Raw genomic sequence first — 25082 nt, forward strand, 5'->3', positions numbered from 1 at the left:
TCTATCAAGCATTTAGAGAAGAGCTAACACCTATCCTTCTCAAACTCTTCCAAAATATTGCAGAGGGAGGAACACTCCCAAACTCATTCTACGAGGCCACCATCACCCTGATACCAAAACCAGACAAAGATGTCACAAAGAAAGAAAACTACAGGCCAATATCACTGATGAACATAGATGCAAAAATCCTCAACAAAATACTAGCAAACAGAATCCAACAGCACATTAAAAGGATTATACACCATGATCAAGTGGGGTTTATTCCAGGAATGCAAGGATTCTTCAATATATGTAAATCAATCAACGTGATACATCATATTAACAAATTGAAGGAGAAAAACCATATGATCATCTCAATAGATGCAGAGAAAGCTTTCGACAAAATTCAACACCCATTTATGATAAAAGCCCTGCAGAAAGTAGGCACAGAGGGAACTTTCCTCAACATAATAAAGGCCATATATGACAAACCCACAGCCAACATTGTCCTCAAGGGTGAAAAACTGAAACCATTTCCACTAAGATCAGGAACAAGACAAGGTTACCCACTCTCACCACTATTATTCAACATAGTTTTGGAAGTGTTAGCCACAGCAATCAGAGAAGAAAAAGAAATAAAAGGAATCCAAATCGGAAAAGAAGAAGTAAAGCTGTCACTGTTTGCAGATGACATGATACTATACATAGAGAATCCTAAAGATGCTACCAGAAAACTACTAGAGCTAATCAATGAATGTGGTAAAGTAGCAGGATACAAAATTAATGCACAGAAATCTCTTGCATTCCTATATACTAATGATGAAAAATCTGAAAGTGAAATTAAGAAAACACTGCCGTTTACCATTGCAACAAAAAGAATAAAATATCTAGAAATAAACCTACCTAAGGAGACAAAAGACCTGTATGCAGAAAATTATAGGACACTGATGAAAGAAATTAAAGATGATACAAATAGATGGAGAGATATACCATGTTCTTGGATTGGAAGAATCAACATTGTGAAAATGACTCTGCTACCCAAAGCAATCTACAGATTCAATGCAATCCCTATCAAACTACCACTGGCATTTTTCACAGAACTAGAACAAAAAATTTCACAATTTGTATGGAAACACAAAAGACCCCGAATAGCCAAAGCAATCTTGAGAACGAAAAATGGAGCTGGAGGAATCAGGCTCCCTGACTTCAGACTATATTACCAAGCTACAGTAATCAAGACAGTTTGGTACTGGCACAAAAACAGAAATATAGATCAATGGAACAGGATAGAAAGCCCAGAGATAAGCCCACGCACATATGGTCACCTTATCTTTGATAAAGGAGGCAAGCATATACAGTGGAGAAAAGACAGCCTCTTCAATAAGTGGTGCTGGGAAAATTGGACAGGTACATGTAAAAGTATGAAATTAGAACACTCCCTGACACCATACACAAAAATAAACTCAAAATGGATTAAAGACCTAAGTGTAAGGCCAGACACTATCAAACTCTTAGAGGAAAACATAGGCAGAACACTCTATGACATAAATCACAGCAAGATCCTTTTTGACCCAGCTCCTAGAGAAATGGAAATAAAAACACAAATAAACAAATGGGACCTAATGAAACTTAAAAGCTTTTGCACAGCAAAGGAAACCATAAACAAGACCAAAAGACAACCCTCAGAATGTGAGAAAATATTTGCAAATGAAGCAACTGACAAAGGATTAATCTCCAAGATTTACAAGCAGCTCATGCAGCTCAATAACAAAAAAACAAACAACCCAATCCAAAAATGGGCAGAAGACCTAAATAGACATTTCTCCAAAGAAGATATACAGATTGCCAACAGACACATGAAAGAATGCTCAACATCATTAATCATTAGAGAAATGCAAATCAAAACTACAATGAGGTATCATCTCATACCGGTCAGAATGGCCATCATCAAAAAATCTAGAAACAATAAACGCTGGAGAGGGTGTGGAGAAAAGGGAACCCTCTTGCACTGTTGGTGGGAATGTAAATTGATACAGCCACTATGGAGAACAGTATGGAGGTTCCTTAAAAAACTAAAAATAGAACTACCATATGACCCAGCAATCCCACTACTGGGCATATACCCTGAGAAAACCATAATTCAGAAAGAGTCATGTACCAAAATATTCATTGCAGCTCTGTTTACAATAGCCAGGACATGGAAGCAACCTAGGTGTCCATCATCGGATGAATGGATAAAGAAGATGTGGCACATATATACAATGGAATATTACTCAGCCATAAAAAGAAATGAAATGGAGGTGTTTGTAATGAGGTGGATGGAGTTAGAGTCTGTCATACAGAGTGAAGTAAGTCAGAAAGAGAAAAAGAAATACAGTATGCTAACACATATATATGGAATCTAAGGAAAAAAAAAAAAGGTCATGAAGAACCTAGTGGCAAGATGGGAATAAAGACACAGACCTACTAGAGAATGGACTTGAGGATATGGGGAGGGGGAGGGGTGAGATGTGACAGGGTGAGAGAGTGTCATGGACATATATACACTACCAAATGTACAATAGATAGCTAGTGGGAAGCAGCCGCATAGCACAGGGAGATCAGCTCGGTGCTTTGTGACCACCTAGAAGGGTGGGATAGGGAGGGTGGGAGGGAGGGAGATGCAAGAGGGAAGAGATATGGGAACATATGTATATGTATAACTGATTCACTTTATTATAAAGCAGAAACTAACACACCATTGTAAAGCAATTATACTTCAATAAAGATGTTTAAAAAAAAAAAATGTTAGGAACACTCAGGTCAGAGAGTACCTCCTCTAGGAAGCCTGCCTTAGACAAACCTCACCACGCATTCTCAGTTATGTTCCTCTTGGGTGGTTTCAGAACATTCAGTGAAACCCATCTATCAGAAGCATCTGTCAAACTATATTTTCCCATTTATCTGTCTCATCCATGAAAACATGAGCTACCTGATAGCAAGGTCTGTACCTTATCTATCTCTGTTCTCCTACAACCAAGTACAGTACTTGTTATCTAGTGGACACTCAAATATTTGATAAATGAATACATGAAAATAAACCCAGTTTCAAAAAATTCAGTTTAATAGAGAGAAATATAATTTAAGTAAGTAAAAATAAATATAACAAGTGCTGTAATAAAAACCTGAAAGAAGTAGTTTCATTAAAAGTTTGGGGGAGGGGGAGTTTAATATCCAAAATCTATAAACAGCTCATACAACTCAACATCCAAATAAAAACCAACCTGATTGGGACTTCCCTGGTGGCACAGTGGTTAAGAATCCGCCTGCTAATGCAGGGGACATGGATTCGACCCTGGTCGGGGAAGATCCCACATGCCTCGGAGCAACTAAGCCCGAGTGCCACAACTAATGAAGCCTGCATGCTGCAACTACTGAAGACTGCACGCCTAGAGCACGTGCTCCACAGCAAGAGAAGCCCCCGCTCGCCGCAACTAGAGAAAGCCCACGGGCAGCAATGGAGACCCAACGCAGCCAAAAATAATTAAATAAAATATTTTAAAAAAACAAACAAAAAAACCCAACCTGATTAAAAATATGGGCAGAAGACATGAACAGACATTTTTCCAAAGAGGACATGTAGATGGTCAACAAGCACATGACAAGATGCTCAACATCATTAATCACCAGAGAAATGCTAATCAACCACAATGAGATATCACCTCACACCTGTCAGAATGGCTATCATCAAAAAGAACACAAATAACAAATGTTGGTGAGGATGTGGAGAAAAGGGGACACTTGAACATTGTTGGTAGGAATGTAAATTGGTGCAGTCACTGTGGAAAACAGTATAAAGGTTTCTCAAAAATCTAAAAATAGAACTACCATGTAACCCAGCAATTTCCACACCTGGGTATATATGCAACAAACACAAAAACAAAAAAAGTAATTTGAAGAGATACATGTGCCCCAATGTTCACAGCAGCATTATTTACAAGTGCCAAGATATGGAAGCAACTGGAGTGTCCATCAACAGAAAAAAGGATAAAGAACATATAATACACACACACACACACACACACACACACACACACACAACGGAATACTACTCACCATAAAAAAAGAATGAAATTTTGCCATTTGCAATAACATGGATGGACTTGCAGGGTATTATGCTAAGTGAAATAAGCCAGAGAAACACAAATACTGTATTATACCACTTATACGTGGGATCTAAAAAATAAAACAAACTAGTAAATCTAACAAAAAAGAAAGAGACTCACAGATATAGAGAACAAATTAGTAGTTACCAGTTGGGAGAAGGAAGGGGGAAGGGGCAAGATAGGGATAGGGGATTAAGAGGTACAAACTACAATGTGTAACATAAATAAGCTACAAGGCTGTATTGTACAGCACAGGGAACATAGCCAATATTTTACATTAACTATAAATTGAGTATAACCTTTAATATTGTGAATCCCTATGTTGTACACTTATAAATTATGTAATATTGCACATCAACTATACTTCAATTAAAAAAAAAAGGTCTGAGAGGGAAAGCTCAGCTCAGGGGATTTGGGGAAAGAAAGACCTCACAAAAAAAGGAAGAAGTTTGAGTTAAATCAAGGTATTCTCTGCCTTGAAGAGTTACTGCAAGAACTTGGTATAAAGTATATAAAATATAGTGTTTAGCACATAAAAGATGCTCCATAAACCATAGGGTAGAAGTTTACCAAGCAGACAAGCTCCTGTCTTCTAAGTAAGGAGAATAGTATATGCAAAGGATGGAGGCTTGAAGAATTATATACTGTGGCAGATTGTATTTTCCAACGATATCCACATTATTTCCCATCCCACATATCCATAAATTCTTTTTTACAAGGTGACTTTGATACTCTTTCTACTGAGAAGGTCTATGTTCCCAGGAAGGTTTATGATTACAGTGAAAGTTATCACTTTGTGACTTCTAACACTAAGTCAATTCTACTGGATTCTCTTAGGACTCTTGCTCTTAGAACACAACCACCATGCTGTAAGGAAGCCCAATTAGCCATATTGCAAAGCCAGTAGATGTTCTAACAAATGCAACTAAAAGCCAGTATTCAAGTGCATGTGAGAGAACAAGTCATCAGATGATTCCAGTGCCTGGTCATCAAGCTTTTGTTATTTACAAGTAGGATCACACTACAAATACCATCCTATAACTTGCTCATTTCTTTAATCAATATGTTGTGACCACCTACCTTCCCACATTAATATGACTAGGTCTAGTTCAATCTTTCTAATGTCTACATAATAGCCAATATAATGAATAGCCATACACTGTTAACCATTTAGATGGTTTCCAGTTTTTTTACTACTTGAAGCAGTCCTGCAGTGAACAATATTGGAAGTATATCTTTGCACACCTGTACCAGTATTTATGAAGGAAAGATTTTGAGTATTTCTTTAATTTATTTATTTATTTATTTTAATTTTATTTTATTTTTTTGGTTGTATTGGGTCTTCATTGCTGTGTGCGGGCTTTCTCTAGTTGCGGCGAGCGGGGCCTACTCTTCGTTGCGGTGCGCGGGCTTCCCATTGTGGTGGCTTCTCTTTGTTGCGGAGCATGGGCTCTAGGCGCACGGGCTTCAGTAGTTGTGGCATGCGGGCTCAACAGTTGTGGCTCGCGGGCTCTAGAGCACAAGCTCAGTAGTTGTGGCGCACAGGCTTAGTTGCTCTGCAGCATGTGGGATCTTCCCGGACCAGGGCTTGAACCCATGTCCCCTGCATTGGCAGGTGGATTCTTAACCACTGCGCCACCAGGGAAGTCCCTTCAGAAGTATTTCTGTGAGTACATTTTTTGGTTTGACAGATATTATCAAACTGACTTCTAAAGAGGCTATACCACTGTATACTCCCATCAGAAGCATTTTAGAGTACCTATTACCCCACTCCTAGGCCACTAAAAATGATATTACCTTTACATTTGTGCTAAATTGATAAATATTAAAAAAAACTTTATTTCATAAAATTTGGCTGGCTCTGACAGAATTTAATAAACTTTAAAAATGAAACACAGAATATTCAAACCTCCACCAAGAAAACAAAAATAATCTAAAGATGTATACATATACATATACACAGACAAATACTTCAGGATATACAAAATCTCTAATTAGAACAGCAAAAGTCATAAATAAGCCCCCCCCAAAATTCAACACTCACATTTTATTTCTGTATTTCCAATAGAGACTTTATTTCTGTATGAACATGTACTTAAGGCAGATACAAAATAAATAAATAAATTAAACTACCAAACTGGGTATATATTAACATTATTTTAAAATTTCCATTCCGGGGGACTTCCCTGGTGGAACAGTGGTTGAGAGTCTGCCTGCCAATGCAGGGGACACGTGTTTGAGCCCTGGTCCAGGAAGATCCCACACGCTGCGGAGCAGATAAGCCCGTGCACCACAACTACTGAGCCTGCGCTCAGAGCCCGCGAGCCACAACTACTGAAGCCCGCGTGCCTAGAGCCCGTGCTCCACAACAAGAGAAGCCACTGCAATGAGAAGCCCGCGCACTACAACAAAGAGTAGCCCCCACTCGCCGCAACTAGAGAAAGCTCGCATGCAGCAACGAAGACCCAATGCAGCCAAAAATAAAATAAATAAATTTATAAAATTTCCATTCTGATTTCTCTTAAAAGATAAAAATCAGGGGCTTCCCTGGTGGTGCAGTGGTTAAGAACCCTCCTGCCAATGCAGGGGACATGGGTTCGAGCCCTGGTCTGGGAAGATCCCACATGCTGCAGAGCAACTAAGCCCGTGCGCCACAACTACTGAGCCTGTGCTCTAGAGCCCATGAGCCACAACCACTGAAGCCCGCGCACCTAGAGCCCGTGCTCCGCAACAAGAGAAGCCACCGCCATGTGAAGCCCGCACACCAAAACGAAGAGCAGCCCCCGCTCGACGCAACTAAAGAAAGCCCACGTGCAGCAATAAAGACCCAACGCAGCCAAAAATAAATACATACATACATAAATAAATTCATAAAAAAGAAATCAAAATTCACTAACCTACTCATTCATTCCTCCAGGGAATAAAAACTTGTAACATTATGTTCAATTAGATTCTCCTGCAATCAACTGTAAAGTTCAAAACAATCAAAAACCACAAGGTCCACTACCAATAGCAGTTCCAGTTTGAAATTACTCATGAGAAGGTAATTATATATGAACATATTTTGTCAGACTTCTAAAAACAATTAAATATTAATTCAAACAGATAAGGAAACTGGTTTCCTCTTACATGTAATTTTGAAGTCAGCAGTTCAAAAAAACATACCATCAGGCAAAAATGTATGTACAAAGATGCTCATTGTTGCATAACCTATATATCTAATAACAAGGGTATAATTAAGCATATGACACATCCGTATGGCAGATTATGCAGATTTTTTAAAGCTGTTTACTAAGAACTAATGATACAAATACATAAAGAAAAGGGGGACTTCCCTGCTGGTGCAGTAGCTAAGAATCGCCTGCCAATGCTGGGGACACAGGTTTGAGCCCTGGTCCAGGAAGATTCCACATGCCGCGGAGCAACTAAGCCCATGTGCCACAACTACTGAGCCCGCATGCCACAACTACTGAAGCCCACACACCTAGAGCCCGTGCTCTGCAACAAGAGAAGCCACTGCAATGAGAAGCCCATGCACCACAGCGAAGAGTAGTCCTGCTTGCCACAACTAGAGAAAGCCTGCACACAGCAACGAAGACCCAACACAGCCGAAAATAAATGAATTAATTAATTAATTAAAGAAAGAAAAAGGGAAAAATATATCCATTATGGTGTTTATCATATAAAACTATGCAAAGAAACTAGAGCAAAAAGTTAAAATGGCTTATTTCTAGATGGTGCAATTATAATTTTCATTCTCTAGATTTCTGACTTTTCTAAATTTCTGAAACAAACCTATTTCATAACTCCCAAAAATAAACTTAAAATCTGTTAACCGAAGTAAGCTAGACAACAGCAGATGGATTGGGGAAGGAAGTCAAAACGTAATGACCCATGATGGAAGTGAGTTTCAAGGGCTTTTTTCCTGTCCTCCTTTCTTTTCCAGCTTTGATCCCTGGACAGGCCAACTCCCGAAACCATGTAGCAGGGGGGTACAAAAGAACTCTGAGAGGACCAAGAAAAGGGGCCTCTGTGAGCCAGAGGGTATGAAGAGAAATTCCTGGGGTATCTTCCTCCCAGTCTGGCCTCAAGGCCAGACCCAGGTGAAAGCCCCAAACAAAACTCTGAGTGATACATGCACAGTGCAGTAGAGGTAGCACAAGCATCTAAGGCCCTGGGAGAACTGGGAACTAAGAAAAGGAGCCCCTATAGCCAAAAGAGCATGAAAGGAATCATGCTATTTTTTTTTTGTCTTTTCTCTTACTACCTTCACACTGAGGGCAGTCCCAGTCCCAGAAAGTATATGACAGCCCAAGGGGGTTGAAGGATGGGTGGGGAGTGGGGGAAATGTGATTAAAACTTCAAGAGATCCCCAGTTTTCTAGCTAGAACACTAGTAAAAAGGGTTCCTGGTAGCTGAAAGATGTGGGGGAAATCTCAGAGAAAAAGGAGCTAGAAAAATCATCCCTGACACAAGTTCTGAGCTCACCTCTGAATTGTATATATGGAAGACAAAGATAAAAAACAATAGCAAAAAAAAAAAAAACAATAGCAAACACTTTGACAACTGCACTATGACATAATCCACCACCCAAGTCCCAGACTAAACTCTGAGTGACACATGCACAAAGTAGACCCAAACACCATAACAAAGGCTTTGAAACCACTGACATTGGAACCACCACCCACAGAGAGCAAGACAGAGCTTGCAGTCTAAATTTAACCAGGTTGACTGCATGCAAAAGAAAACAACAAAATCAACATTCTCCAGAGGATTTTTATAAAACCCAGAGTCTCACAATATAATATTCCAAACGTCTAGGATAAAATCCAAAACAACCTGAAACACACAAAAAATCAATACAATATGATCTATCCAATTCAAGAAAGAAGACAGTCAACACATATAAGCCTGAGACAACCTAGTTGTTAAAATTATCAGAGACGACTCTAAATCAGCTATTATAACTATACTCCATGAACATTCCTGAATGTGAACATTCTTGAAATGATTGGAAACAGAAGTCTTCAACAGAAAAATACAAAGTATGAAAGGAATCAAATGAAAATTTTAGAAATGAAAAAACAGTTTGTGGGGAAAAGAATACTTCACTGGATGGGCTCAAGAGCAGAATGAAGATGACAGATAAAGAGTCTGTGAATCTGAAAACAGATCGACAAAAATTATCCAGTCTGAAGAACACAGGGAAAAAACTGGGGGGAAAAAGGGGAACAGAGTCTTAGGGATCTGAGGGAGCATATCAAAAAGTAACATTTGTGCCACTGCAGTCCCAGAATGAGAAAAAAATTGGTACAGAATACAGATTTGAAGAAACTTTCCGTATTTGGTGAAAGACATACAGATTCAAGAAGCTCATTAAACCTGAAATAAGACAAATTCAAAGACAACCATGTACAGACAAATCATAATCAAACTGCAAAAAATCAAAGGTAGAGAAAAAAAGATCTTGAAAGCAGAAAGAAGAAAAACACAAAGAAACAAAGATTAGAATGAATGCAGATTTCTCATCAGAAACCATAAAAGCCAGAAGATAGTGGAACAACATATTTAAAATGCTGAAAAGAACTGGCACCACACAATTCTATATCCAGCAAAAATATCTTCACAGCATGAAAGTAAAATAAAGACATTCTCAGATGAAGGAAAACTAAGAGAACTCACCACCAAAAGACTTCTCCTAAAAGAAATGCTAAAGAAAGTTCTTCAAGATGAAAGGAAATGACACCAGAGAGATACATGGAACTTCAGGAATGAAGGAAGAACAACAGAAATGATAAATATCTGGGTAAATATAATAGATTATTCTTCCCCTATTAAACTGCTGAAAGCAAAAATTACAACGTTGTATCTTGAGATTTTCAACATATGTAGACAATACATATGACAACTATAACACAGGGATAAAGGAATCTACATAATTGTAAGGCTTCATCATTTCACTTTAAATGGTTAAACGTTAACTCTGAGTTAACTGCAATCCTTAGAGCAACCACTAAAAAATACAAAGAGACAGAGTCAAAAAAACTATAGGTAAATTAAAATAGAATGCTACAAAAATATTCAAGTAATTCAAAAGGCAGGAAAGAAAAAACAAAGACACACAAAAAGAAACAGAACAACAAAAAAGCCAAATAAAATGTTAGACACGTATGTAAACATACCAAAAACTACATTAAATGTAAGTGGTCTAAACTCACCAATTAGAAACAAAGATTGTCAGGCTGGATTAAAAAACACAAGCCAACTGCACACTGTCTACAAGAAACTCACGCTACAGACTGGTTAAAACAAAACAGTGGAAAAAGATATAGCAAACAAACACTATCAAAAGAAAAGCTGGGGCTTCCCTGGTGGAGCAGTGGTTAGGAACCCGCCTGCCAATGCAGGGGACATGGGTTCGAGCCCTGGTCCGGGAGGATCCCACATGCCACGGAGCAACTAAGCCCGTGCGCCACAACTACTGAGCCTGCGCTCTAGAGCCCGCGAGCCACAACTACTGAGCCTGTGCACCATAACTACTGAAGCCTATGTGCTTGGAGCCCATGCTCTGCCACAAGAGAAGCCACCATGATGAGAGGCCTGTGCACTGCAACGAAGAGTAGCCCCCGCTCGCCACAACTAGAGAAAGCCCGTGTGCAGCAATGAAGACCCAACACAGCCAAAAATAAATAAAACAATTAAAAAAAAAAAAAAAGAAAAGAAAAGAAAAGCTGGGGTAGCTATATTTATGTCAAAGTACACTTCAGAACAAGGAAAACTACCAGAGATAAATAGGGACATTACATAACGATAGAAGGGTTGCTTTATCAAGAAAACTTAACAATCTTAAAGACATCTAACAGGGCTTCAAAATACATGAAGCAAAAATGGAGAGAACTGAAGCTAAATAGATAAATCTATAACTATACTTGGAGACTTCAACACGCCTCTCTCAGTAACCTATAAAACAGACGGAAAATCAACAAGGATATAGACTGAACAACACTGTCAATCAACTTGACCTAATTTGACACTTGTAGAACATTCTACCCAACACCAGAAGAATATATATTCTTCTCAAGTGCATATGGACCATTTACCAAAAATAGACCATACTGTGGGCCATAAAGCAAACCTTAATAAATCTAAAATAACTGAAATAATATTAAGTGTGTCCTCTGACCACAATAATACCACAAAAATATGTGGGAAATCCCCAAATATTTGAAAATTAAGCAACATACTTCTATATAACCCAAGGGTAAAAAAGAAAGTTTCAAAGAAAATTTTAAAATATTTTGAACCAAGTGAAAATGAATATACAACATCAATGAAAACATAAAAGAAAAATTTATAGTATTAAATTCTTATATTAGAAAGGGTCTCAAATCTCAGCTTCTACCTAAGAAACTAGAAAAAAAGAGCAAATTAAACCCCAAATCAACCCAGAAGGAAATAATAAAGAGCAGAAATCAATGAAACTTAAAACAGAAAAATAGAAAAAAGGAATGAAACCAAAAGCCGATTCTTCGAAAAAATAAAATTGATAAATCTCTAGTCAGATTGACCAAAATATAAAAATTACCAATATCAGGATGAAAAAGAGAATTATCATTTACAGACAGTTCTGGGTGTACTCTGATGCTTTTGCAAAAATGTTCCTATAAAAGGGTTTCATCTTCAAGGAATTCATGGAAAAGATTCTGAAGAGTACAGGTTTCTGGTAACTGACTATACTGCTGAACTGAATGAATAAGCATTTTCAGAACTCTAATGGAAAACTGATGAATTCATAAAAGTGCTAAGAAAAGATCAAGATGAAAAAAAAATTAATTACATGGGACTGAGTGAACTGATGAGGATGATTATAATTTTTGTGACTTTCTGTTTGAATAAAAAAAAAAAAAATCCCACAAGGACTCAGAGGCAAAAAATATACAAATCAATTTTCACTGCAAAGTAAAGGAGCTGTTACAGTGGAGGATTACTGGACTGAATGTCAATATTATGACATATAATGAGTGTGTTTCGTGTTTGGTAATTGCAATCACTGTTGCTTTTGTAGTGGTCATCCATTTACAATGCTTGTTGCCAGTTTATTTATCTCTTGTAAAAATAAAATACAGTGTGTGTGTGTGAAAAAGAAAAAGAGAATTATCACTGCAGACCATATAAACATTCAAAGGATAAAAAAGCATACTACAAACAACACTATGCCCATAAATTTTCATTTATATTAAACAGACCAATTCCTTGAAAGACATACTACAATTCACTCAAGAAAAATTAAGTAACCTGAGCAGTCCTCTATTACATAAATTGAATTTAGTAAAAACCTTCAAACACGGACTTCCCTGGTAGCACAGTGGTTAAGAATCCACCTGTCAATGCAGGGGACACAGGTTCGATCCCTGGTCCTGGAAGATCCCACATGCTGCGGAGCAACTAAGCCCGTGTGCCACAACTACTGAGCCTGCGCTCTAGAGCCTGCGAGCCACAACTACTGAGCGCACATGCCACAACTACTGAAGCCCACGCGCCTAGAGCCCATGCTCTGCAACAGGAGAAGCCACCGCAGTGAGAAGCCCGTGTACCGCCACAAACAGTGGCCCCCACTCACTGCAACTAGAGAAAGCCCACACGTGGCAATGAAGACCAAATGCAGCCAAAAATAAATAAATTTTTTAAATAAATTAATTAATTAATTTTAAAAAAACCTTCAAACATATCAATTTATTCTCTTATGGATTGTGCTTTCGGTGTTTATTTAAGAATATTTGCTTAAGGCTTCCCTGGTGGCGCAGTGGTTGAGAGTCTACCTGCCAATGCAGAGGACAAGGGTTCGAGCCCTGGTCTGGGAGGATCCCACATGCCGCGGAGCAACTGGGCCCGTGAGCCACAACTACTGAGCCTGCGCGTCTGGAGCCTGTGCTCCGCAACGAGAGGCCGCGGCAGTGAGAGGCCCGCGCACCGCGATGAAGAGTGGCCCCTGCTCGCCGCAACTGGAGAAAGCCCTCGCACAGAAACGAAGACCCAACACAGCCAAAAATAAATAAATAAATAATTAAAAAACAAAAAAAAAGAATATTTGCTTAACCTAGGGTCACAAAGGATTTCTCTTATGTTTTCTTCTAGAGGTTTTATAGTTTTAGGTTTTATGTTCAGGTCTGTGATTCCTTTTGAACTTATTTTTGTATATGGTGTGGGGTATAGGTAAAGGTTAATTTTTTTCTTTTTTGCATATAGATACCCAGTTGTTCCAGCAGCATAAAAAAATATCCTTTTTCCACTGAACTGTCTTTGCACCTTTGTTGAAATAAGTTGTCTAGGTATGTGTGAGTCTATTTCTGAACTCTCTATTTCATTGATCCATTTACCTTTATACCAATACTACATTGTTTTGACTACTGCAGTTGCATAATAAGAACTGAAATACAGTAGTATTAGTCCTCCAACCTTATACTTTATGTTTTGGCTAGCTAGGTCCTTTGCATTTTCAAATGAATTTTGAAATCAGTTCATCAGTTTCTACATCTTGTCAGATTTATCTGTAAGAACTGAAGAAGAAATAAAAACTCAAATTTACACAGAAATCTGTATGTTAATGTTTATAGCAACTTTGGTTATAATCACCAAAACTAGAAAAACCCAAGTGTCTTTCAAGAGGTGAATGGATAAACCATCTGCGGTACATCCATAAAATGAAATACTACTTAGCAATTAAAGGGACAGCACTGTTATACACACATAGATGACTCTCAAATGTAATATACTACAAGAAAACTCAAAAGGCTACACACTGTATATATGATTCCATTTACATGACATTCTGGAAAAGTTAAAACTATAGCAACAGAGAAAAGACCACTGGTTGCCAGGCACTGGGGTTGGGGGAGGGTTTAACTTCAAAGGGAGAACTCTAAAGAATTTTGGGGAATGATGGAACTGTTCTGAATTTCAGTTGTGGCGGTAGTTACACAACTGTATGCGTTTGCCAAAATCCATATGTAATTTAAATAAATTTAAGACAAAATTAAATAACACACATACAATAATCACAGTCCTCCCTGAATAGCGCTAAAAGAACACATCTATGGCACAAATAGATGCATCACAATTAAAGGGTTATTAAAACTTGTAAACTTGCTAAATATTTACCTCTTACATCATAGGTAGAAATTATTTTTACATATTAAATCCAGTACTATACTATAATACCAATTTATAGACCCAAAGGTGTCCTAATTAGGAAACTTTAAGATCACTCAATCTCTACAGAACTACTGTCAGATCAGTTAACCACACAAATGAGATTAAGTAGAATGTTCAGATGACTCCAATTTAAGCAATAGTTTCCAAAATGCTACCTGCAATGATGAAAGAATCTTTCCCTAATGGAAGCAGAGATAAGTAACTTAAAACAAGAGCAAAAAAAGTTTCATGAGGTTACAAAGAGAAAGAATTTCCCTTAGGAACTGTAATCGTTTCTATACTATTACTACCATATGCTTTTTCCAGACTATATGTCTTGGACCAAGATTTCAGAAGATTTACAATATAAAGAAATTTAACTTTTTTTAGACAAAGGAAGTTATCTATAGTGGTGATATTTTACTGAATATAGTCCCTAAATTGACCACTTCATTTACTAAAAAAAAATAAAAATAAAAATTTTAACTGTAAAAATTAATAAATTTTGTTTCTTGAAGATAATAAGTAACATCTTTTGATCCATTTTATTTTTTATTCATTCTTGCCCCTGCCCCCAGCCTTGACTCTGTATTGCTTAACTTACAATAACTCTTGGCATACAGTTAAAAATTACAGCCTTCCCTCTCAAAGAAAAAGGAGTAAGTCAAATTCCAATATGTAGACTTGTTTTTCTCCAATTAAAATACACACACAAAACTGACTACAATTCGTTCAACAAATATTTATTGAATGCCTTTTGTTTTGTTTGTTTGTTTTTGGTTTTTTTTGGACGCACTCTGCGGCATGTGGGATCTTAGTTCTCCAACCAGGGATCGAACCTATCGTGTCCCCTGCAGTGGAAGCGTGGAGTCTTAACTACTGGACCGCCAGGGAAGTCCCTTACTGAATGCCTTTTGGTGCCAAACACTGTGCTAAGTGTTGGGGGTAGGATACAAAGATGAGAATGACAGTGCTGGGCTCTGAGGCATTCAAAGATCTAATGACACGGTCAACAAGTACTATGCAAAGTATACATATATATTGCTGTAAACTAGAAGAGTGTTTTGTTTTTTACATTTTTAAGGTGACAGACACTTTGAAAACAAAATGAAAGCTCACTGAAGCTCATTATCTATGAGCCCCCTAGAGCACAAGGTTAAGAACCCTGACAGAGCATGCTTCTCATCTTCCAGCACTTCTCTCTGCTGTCCACTGAAAAGCACATATACAGCTGCTCTGTTTACAGAAATTCACTTATCTAACTTTTCAGGATTATATGTGTTTGATACAATGAACATTCTCTGTGCAGGGAAGGCTCGGCTGCAGGACTGATAAAAAAAAGTAATTTCACTTCCCTATTACTCTGACACTGGGTAGAAAAAAATACGGAAAAGGCAGGTACATTAATGGAAGTGGGTAGAGAAAACATCAATACATATTGATGCGATCACTGTTTCTCCTATAGAGAAGAACACGATGCTCTTCCTCCAGCAGACTCCTCAACCAGTTTGACTCCAAAAGTACTTTCTATAAGCATTTTAAGGACGACGGAAAACAGGCACAATATAAAGAATTTCTTCAATCTGTTCAATATCTGGATATTAGCTACTGTACACCAGCACTATACTTAGCAATGGAAAAACAAAAGTAATAATAGTATGCATGCGTGAGATGCAGCAGAGGTCTTTGAAGGCATTTAAATTTTATTCACTAGGTGAAGAACACAAAAGATTTTGTAAAGAGGAATAATACAGTCAAATCAGTATTTTTAGACTATAGTCAATTATACCTCAATAAAGCTGGGAAAAAAAAGACCATAAAAATATTTTAAGACTGTAACTCTGCATATAGTTAGCTTATAGGTGGTGATATCTGCTATGAAGCCACTAGCACTGCATGAACATAATCATCTCCCCATACCAATCCTAGATATTACCATTCTTTTCAATCTCCGACTTCAGGGAGAAAACAGACGTCATCAGACAGAAATTCCTTCAACTTTTTACCATCAAACCTAAAACATCTCCCTCTTTGCTGTGTTACAACAAGGAACACACTACCTTAAATCTATCTCTCCACCAGTGGACCAGAGCTTTGATACTCAAGGTGGGATTTTCCAACCAACAACTTCAGCATTATCTGAGAGCATATTAGGAATGCAGAATATCAGGCACCACACCACACCAACTGAATCAGAATTTGCAATGTTAACAAGATCCCCAGGTGATTCACATTATGCACATTACTCCCAGTTTCTCAGAATCCTTATACTATGAATTATCCATTCTCTCTCCTAACTCTTTGACCTCTAAAAGAAAAAGCCCCACACTCCCATTCCAATACAACTTCTCAAAAATTTTTCCACACTTGCTGTCTCCATTTCTTTCCTCAACTCATTCAAATCTGGCCCTCAGGCCACTCCACTCAGCTCTCATTAAGATCAATGATCTTGGGACTTCCCTGGTGGCACAGTGGTTAAGAATCCACCTGCCGATGCAGGGGACACGGGTTCAAGCCCTGGTCCGGGAAGATCCCACACGCCGCGGAGCAACTAAGCCCGTACACCACAACTACTGAACCTGCACTCTAGAGCCTGTGCTCCGCAACAAGAGACGCCACCGCAATGAGAAGCCCGCACACTGCAACAAAGAGTGGCCCCCGCTCACCACAACTAGAGAAAGCCTGCGCACAGCAATGAAGACCCAACGCAGCCAAAAATAAATAAATAAAACAAATAAATTTATTAAAAAAAAAAAAAGATCAATGATCTTGAGAATGTTGCTAAATCCAAAGGACACCTTTTAGTCTTCACCCTACTTGACCTCTCACCAGTATTCAACATAAATGTTCTTTCTCTTCTTTAATCACTCTCTTCCCTGTGTTGACGTGCACTAATGATGCAAAAGCAATGGTGGATAAAACTGCTGGTGCTTTAGCATGAATCAAGGCAGCGGCACTAAACTGTACCACTAGTAATGGTATGGTATTCTTCACTGCCAAGCTCTAGCATGCAGGGAAAAATTATTTATTTTACTGAACCTCAACCCTTGAATACATACCTTTTTAATATCCTACTTAAGGAAATGGAAAGTAAGCATAAAGCACTCCTGCATAGGAAGAGTACTTGTACTACTGTTGGAGAGCTGAACTAGCCACTTTTTTTCATGCAACATCATTTTTACTTGAAAGAACTTCAGGCAAATTGTGGTTATTCAGACTTGGATATCTGGCAAACATTTTCTCAAAAATTAACCAAGTAAGCTTTTCACTTCAAGGAAAAACAACTGACAGTATTTGTTGCCAATGATAACATTCAAGCTTTCAAGCAAAAATCACAACTTGTACCTGCCACCAGGAGCTTGACAGAACGTCCCAATATTTAAAGACCTTTCTGATGAGATTAGTAGTCATAATAACAAATGTGAGTTTGTGATACTGTAGAATGACATATGGCAACATTAGGAATATCTGTATAACTCAGTAGACCAATACTTTTCACATGCCCAGTGCATGATCTTTCAAACTTAAACATGGGTTTAAAAAAACCCACTCAGGAACTTCCCTGGTAGTCCAGTGGCTAAGGCTCCGTGCTCCCAATGCAGGGGGCCTGGGTTCGATCCCTGGTCAGGGAACTAGATCCCACATGCCGCAACTAAAGATCCTGCGTGCCACAACTAAGACCCGGCACAGCCAAAAGAATAAATAAATAAATATTAAAAAAAAAAAAAAAACCCACTCAAAGCACCAGAGAGACCAACAGATTTTAATGTACAAGAGTATGACAAGTTCACTGATATGATTTCAGAACCCGCATTATAACTAACCCTTCAGAAACTATCACTTACCTATACACTACTATGCATAAAATAGATAACTAATGAGAAACTACTGTATAGCACAGGGAACTCTACTCAATGCTCTGTGGTGACCCAAATGGGAAGGAAATCCAAAAAGGAGGGGACGTATAGCTGACTCACTCTGCTGTACAGCAGAAACTAACACAACATTGTAAAGCAACTATACTCCAATAAAAATTAATTAAAAAAAAAAAAAGGGCTTCCCTGGTGGCGCAGTGGTTGAGAGTCTGCCTGCCAATGCAGGGGACACGGGTTCGAGCCCTGGTCTGAGAAGATCCCACATGCCGCGGAGCAACTGGGCCACAGTTGTGAGCCACACCTACTGAGCCTGCGCATCTGGAGCTTGTGCTCCACAACAAGAGAGGCCGCGACAGTGAGAGGCCCGTGCACCGCGATGAAGAGTGGCCCCCGCTCACCGCAACTAGAGAAAGCCCTCCCACAGAAACGAAGACCGAACACAGCCAAAAATTTAAAAATAAATAATTAATTAAAATCTAAAAAAAAAAAAAAAAAAGAAACTATCACTTCCCACCCCCCAGTTTAGGTATGATATCAAAGAAGAATATCCATAATTACACACAAAAAATCATTACAACATTCCTCCCTTTTCCAGCTACATCTATGGGGGGATGGGTTTTTTTTCATATATTTCAGTCAAAACGACATAATGCAACACAATAAATGCAAAGCAGATATGAGAATCTAGCCACATCCACACTCATGATCTCAGCCCCTCAAAACATGGGATTTCCTTGGCAGTCCAGTGGTTAGGACTTGGTGTTTTCACTTCAGGGGCCCAGGTTCAATCCCTGGTTGGGGAACTCAGATCCCACAAGCCATGAGGCGTGGCCAAAAAAAACCAAAAACCAAAAACAAAAACATGGTCCTCTTCCAGTGTTCTCTCTCACTGAACGGCATCATCATCCATTGTAACCTGAATCATCCATGGTACCTCCATGCAACGAAGAGTAGCCCCCACTCGCCGCAACCAGAGAAAGCCCATGCACAGCAACGAAGACCCAACGCAGCCAAAAATAAAATAAATAAATAAAATTATAAAGTAAAAAATTTTAAAAATAAATTAAAATTTCCTTTAAAATTGTTTCAATATAATAACACTTCTAAAAAATGCCATTACAAACATCTCTACTATATGTTACTACTTAATGGAAGACATGATGGTTGATTTGACTGGTAGGTATGACTTACTTTTTAAAATACCAAAAGTAATTCTCAGGTCAATGAAAACCCTCTAATGAAATCTATGAATGTTCAAAAACCTATTTCACTTTTCTATGAATCTGACCAAAACAAATGTTAACAGAGCAGCAAAATTATTATGTTCTCAAAGTTTGCCAATAACAATAACTACTTGAAATAAAGGAGTCACTAACAGACTGTGATTTGGGAACTTTGTTCATAAGGATTTTTATCATAATAGTACTGTCTCAATGGGATTTACAACTAAGAATTATTAACTATTCATTTATTAATTCATCTTCATTAATCATTCAAAAATGAAGACGATTAAAAATGCTTTGTCAATTTAGTAATTCAGCCTTTATTCTCACCGCAAAGAAATTAAGATAATTATACCAAATTTTATGTCAACATCTCAAACATTTTCTACTAATTACTTCAAAACGGCATTAGAACAAATATAGAAGCATCTGAGCTTTCATTTACTTATCACCGGAATTCAAAATTGTAAATATAAATGTAAAATAAACAATGAAAACCAAACGTGTTCAGCATTCAGAAGAACAGTTAATGTAACTGGGCAAGTATCACATAAGAGGAAAAACATGGCATTAATGGCCAGTCTAGTACTGATTCCTTTACATTTTTGCACAAATTCTACACAACCTCTGAATAAAACTGCTTAAACTCTCCAAACATCAAAGTCTGTTTCTATTATTCCGAAAAGTATGCTATATGGTTAACATCCAATTTATACCCTCTCCAAACTGAAATTTACAAAGCAATGATTTGCTTAACAAAGTACAGGGAATTCCCTGAAGGTCCAGTGGTTAGGACTCAGCACTTTCACTGCAGTAGCCTGGGTTCAGTCCCTGGTGGGGGAACTAAGATCCTGCAAGCCATGTGTCACTGCCCCACCGCCCCCCCCCCAAAAAAAAGGTACAGTGTCCTAAGACTTAATACCAATGAAAAAAGGGCAGTTGGGAACATATGTTCATTATCATCTGCATTTTCATGTCAATTTCAAGCCAATTACTTGATACAGAAATAGCCACCTTTAAAGAAGTATTTGTATTCTCCCAGCTCATAACATGTTTTGAAATTGAATCAATCAAGCTATGGGTTAAAATTAGTATTCCCTACTAGTTCCTATTCATTCAATAAACATGCATTTGTGTCATCACAATTATCATTACTGGAGTTAGTTCACCTACCAATTTTTATTTCTCAGAAAAGTGTAAATGCAAAACTGCAAGAACTTTTTAAAAGATAGTTTTAAAACTCACTAAACAAAATTCTACACAAACTGAAATCAGCAAATGGTTGAAAACATGTTATGTAGATGTCCCTACAGCAACCCCAAAGGAAGATGATGAAGGGATGTACTTACGTTTCAAAACAACGATCCACGTTGTCAGACATCAAAAGCAGCATGCATAGCTGTTCAAGGGCTATTAGTTGCATGTCCCTTTCATCTCCCTGTCCCATCTGTAGCCATTCCAGCAATGTATCTGGATCCACGTCTGCCATGGTTTTTTAAAAGCTCCTTTGCTCAAATTTTAAAAGGCAAAAAGTCCTCTAAATGTCCAGGACTGATCAGCGTGGGTTTAAAATTTTACATCGGCTAGAGCCAAATTCTCGTGGTGTCCTCCTAGGAATTAGAAAAGACTCATAAGTATGTTTCGATAGAGCGCTTAATGCAGTTTTTCAACTTTCCTTATTCCTCGGGTTTAACTTCATACATTGTACTAAATAAAAACCAGTTTTGCACAAGAGTATAAGCTGATTAGGTTGCTGCTTAACTGGAAACCAGAGCCGTCTTTGTCAAAGACAATCAAACAAGCTTCGGATCCCACTACTGCTTATCACTAACGTCTGCGCCAAAAAGCAAACAACACCTTACTAAAAAGGTTCTTTTTTTTTTTTCCAGCAAACTTCTTTCCCCTTCCTCCACCCCAAACCGATCTTCTGATAAGGGTTAGATTCAGTATTTTAAGGAGACTAAGCACTTTGATCCAATTCCCCCCCAAATTAAGTTTCTACTCTAAAATTACCTCCAATTTCATAAATTCTGCTGACTTCTCAATTTATTTACTGCTCTTCTTAAGACGTCCAAATATAAATGATAATTAGATACAAGATCTACCTATGAATAAAGACTTGATTAGGAATTTTGGCAGTCTTGACAACTGTTCTTAAAAGTTTAAAAAGAAATGCTAAAAGTAAGTGCAATGGACTAACACGTTACGGATCAGAACATAGGCCAATCTACGGTCCTCCTTCCCCAACCCCACAGAATGGGGCAGTTAGTTAAAAACAACAACAACGACAGCAGCAACAACCTCGAAGAAGCAGCCCCAATAAGCATTACAAAAGCTCGTAAGCGCCCTGACGGAAGGACAGCTTTGGGTCCCACGTAACCCAGCTACAGGTGTATAAATCCAGCGGCAGGTCCCGGTGGGCACCCAACACTCCGGGCCCAGCCGACTCCGCGCCGGGAGAGGCAGGCACCGCGCTCTGGTTTTCCGGCACCAAACCCAGCTAAGTTAGCTACCTGTGTCGAGGAGGAGGGTAAGTTTTGGGGGAGGAGCAGCAAGCCTCTCTGCCTGAGAGGAGGCCGCCGGGGCGGGCAGGGCGATGGGTCTCCCGGGAGCGGCGCCCGGAACTCCGAGGCCCGGCGGTTCGTCCCTGGCCCCGCCGGGCGGCGAACCCTTCTCAAGGACAAGGGGGGCCAGCCATGGGCTCCGGCTCGGAGAAGCCGGGTCCCGCCGCGGGCAGGGCCGGGGGAGGGGAACAAAGGGGCTAAGCGGGTGAGTCGGCGGCAGCCCCGCCGACCTCACCAAGGGCCGGGGTCTCGCTCCCGGCCCGCCGCCGTGCATCCCTGATGCCGGCACCACGCCTGGCCTTTCCGACCGCCCAAGGCGCTCCCGCCTCCCCTTCCCTCAAGCTTACCCGGGCCTGTCGTCCCAAACCGCCCCGGTCCAGCTCCAAGCAGGCCGCGGGCAGAGCAAGGCCCGGCCGCGGCCCTCGAGTTCCCAGGAAGCTGCAGGCCGCGCAGGTCGAGCCGGGCAGGCGGCACAGGAAAAGCCGCGTCTCGTCCCTCCCCTTCCTCCGCCGGGACCTAGTGACAGGGAAGCGAGAGGTTCCCCAGACCGGCGGCCGCCAGCTCACGTCCCGTCTACGGCACGCGTCTCCTCAGGCCCTGCAGCTCAGAGCTCCGTACGGTGCTGCCGGCGGCGGCGGCTGGGGGATGCAGCGTCCATCGCGATCCGGGAGGGGGATGGGTGGAGGGTCGGGTGAGAGCCGGGCGGGGAAACTGCGGAGGGCAACCGTGCGCCGCGAAGGCGGAGCAAATATGCTCTCCCCGCTCGACCCTGCCGGCCGCCACGTGGGGCGCTGCGGAGACCGGTCGGCTCACAGCGCTGGGGCGCCTAGCCGGGGCGCCGGGCGACCGGACGCGTCGTCGCCGCTACCCGGGCCTCGGACTCCTTCGGCCTCGTCGGCTGTCGCTTTTCTGTCGTACGCCCTGCGCCTTCACGCTTCGCTGTCAATCCGAGCGCACTCCCAGCACCCCGCGCACACGGGTGCACGCACGCTCAGCGTGTTTTGCACGGTGTGTACACACTTGACGTGCTCCTGCTGAAGGCCCCGACGCTGCCCGTCAAAGCTGCGGCCCAGGCGACCTCAGCCACGAGCTTCCCCTCCTCTCGGCTGGTCATCCCTCCTCGCGCACGGAAGTGCGTCGGGGGAAGAAAAGCGCCTCCTCTCGGTAGGCAAACCGCCCGGCAGTTCACCAGAAAGAAAAACTTTCACCACCACCCTGGGAGGTAAATATTGTCGAGTATCCTCTCCATTGTAGAGATGAGAGCACTGCGGCTCCCAAAAGCGTGAATCAGGCCCAGTGGCGTCCCCAGTAGAAGCAGCTCCTCGAGTGTGCTTTTGAGTTCTTCCTCTGCGTTGTAGTCTCCAATATGTCCATTATTATTCCCTTCAAACATTTTATTTCACACGCGTTGAAAACGAAATATGCCTGCTTATGGGACGGGCTTGGAGACATTTAGGATGTAATTAATTGGAAATGTGAATATAGCTTTTTTTTTAATCAAGAAATGAATCCATTGGTTTGTGAGATAAGTAAACCCATGCCCCGTACACCCACTGTACTATCACTTTTTCATCTTTTAAACAAAAATGAGTATTACATGATAGTATTTGAGTCGTGTTCCTTTAAGCAATCAGAGAAGCTGCTACATATGCTTGAAGAACTAGTATTTTGGAAATTACAGATTTGCACCTCAGATATCTATAGGTACATGTCCCATTGTGGCAGGTAAGGGTTTCCAGGTCTCCTGTTAGTAGGTCAAATTAAGAGAAAAGAGTGGAGGATTCCACTATCTTGTCCCAAGTTTAGCACATGAGAATAATTATTTGCAAGCTATGAATGTGACTTGGAGCTGCCAGGAAAATCTTCAAGGAGGAAGTGGCATTCCTTTTGGACTTGAAGAATGTGAACACTTCAAGGGAGGAGTAAGAATACAAGCAAAGCCTGATCTGTTCTGAAACAAAGGAAAGAGCACCTGTGCCCCAAGCAAAAACCAGCATTAAGCAATGATATAGAAGATAGGAGCTAAAGTAAGCAGGGACTTAAATGTGTGGGATGCAGAATTTAGGCTGAGGAAAGTAACAAGTTCTGTACTAGAACATTGACTGGAAAAATTATAAAAGTCTTACAAAGATGTATAGGGCAAGAGTGTCCAGAATGGCTAAAAGGAGCTACCTAGACAAGGAGATTAACTGGGAGATTGCTAAAATCCTCCAGTAGTGGAGAGAGACAGGGCCTAGTTTTTGGCAATAAGAATGGAGAAGAAATCTTTAAAATACTTGTTTTAAAGATAGATCAGAATTTAAATAATTATATAAAGGTATAGTTTCCTTTATTCCCTCACCATCTCTATGTATACCACCCATTTCCTACCTGGAAAATTAATGGCTGTAGCATACTTTAAAGAAGCCTTATCCAAAAATGCTGACCTTTTTTGTGATTTTATTATTGTATCATTTTTTAATTGAAATGAGATCCCGGAATAAGAGCATTAAAGGAAAGGAATAAAGCCCTGCAGAAAACAGGAGACCCAGATGAAGGCAACTGACCGTACTTGAATATATGTCCCAAGAAACCAGGATATATTTACACGTTAATATTTCACCTTGATGTCAAAATCTAAGAATAATGAACTTTGAGAATTGCTATGTGCCAGGCAGTGTAAGGTACAGTGAGTAAGTCACAGACCTCATCTTCAATAAACTATAAAAGTCTAGAGGAAGGTAGATGTATTCACATCCACTGTGTCTGGCTCCATGATCATACTTACCACATAATATTGTCAGGTACACTGGGACCATCAAGGAGGTAATGATATCTTGGAAGGCTTCAAAAATAATGTGTGAACTATGTTTGGAGCTGGCCAAACATTAAGAAGACCACATGGAGAGGCATAGAGATGTGGAGAGGACTCCTCTTGGGGGAGGAGACGGAACAGGCTGCCTTTTGGTATAGGCCCCACTTTCATGAAGGATCTTCAGTATATACACAGTCACTCGGAACCATTCAACAAGATCAAAAAGGAAGACGTTCATTCAAATTTAAACTCTTATCCCGCTGATTGACATTACAATGAAGTAATTTTTAAAGTAAATCTTATGAATAACA

The 25082-nt window shown here is 40.0% G+C and overlaps 1 protein-coding gene across 5 annotated transcripts in view; it reads right to left on the minus strand.

Annotated features, from left to right (window-relative positions):
* HECTD1 (HECT domain E3 ubiquitin protein ligase 1) overlaps positions 1 to 22975 on the minus strand; it is a 95679-nt gene extending 72704 nt beyond the window's left edge. For all 5 annotated transcript variants that reach the window (XM_061180748.1, XM_061180745.1, XM_061180744.1 and 2 more), the window contains exons 1-2: positions 22325 to 22975; positions 20763 to 21023 (exon numbers count right to left, since the gene is read on the minus strand). In XM_061180748.1, coding sequence (XP_061036731.1) covers positions 20763 to 20902 — 140 coding nt within the window. In that variant the 5' untranslated portion in view covers positions 20903 to 21023; positions 22325 to 22975. The remainder of the gene's footprint in view (positions 1 to 20762; positions 21024 to 22324) is intronic.
* Positions 22976 to 25082: the final 2107 nt, after the last annotated feature.

Source organism: Eubalaena glacialis, chromosome 2, assembly GCF_028564815.1.
Source record: "Eubalaena glacialis isolate mEubGla1 chromosome 2, mEubGla1.1.hap2.+ XY, whole genome shotgun sequence".
Lineage (NCBI taxonomy): Eukaryota > Metazoa > Chordata > Mammalia > Artiodactyla > Balaenidae > Eubalaena > Eubalaena glacialis.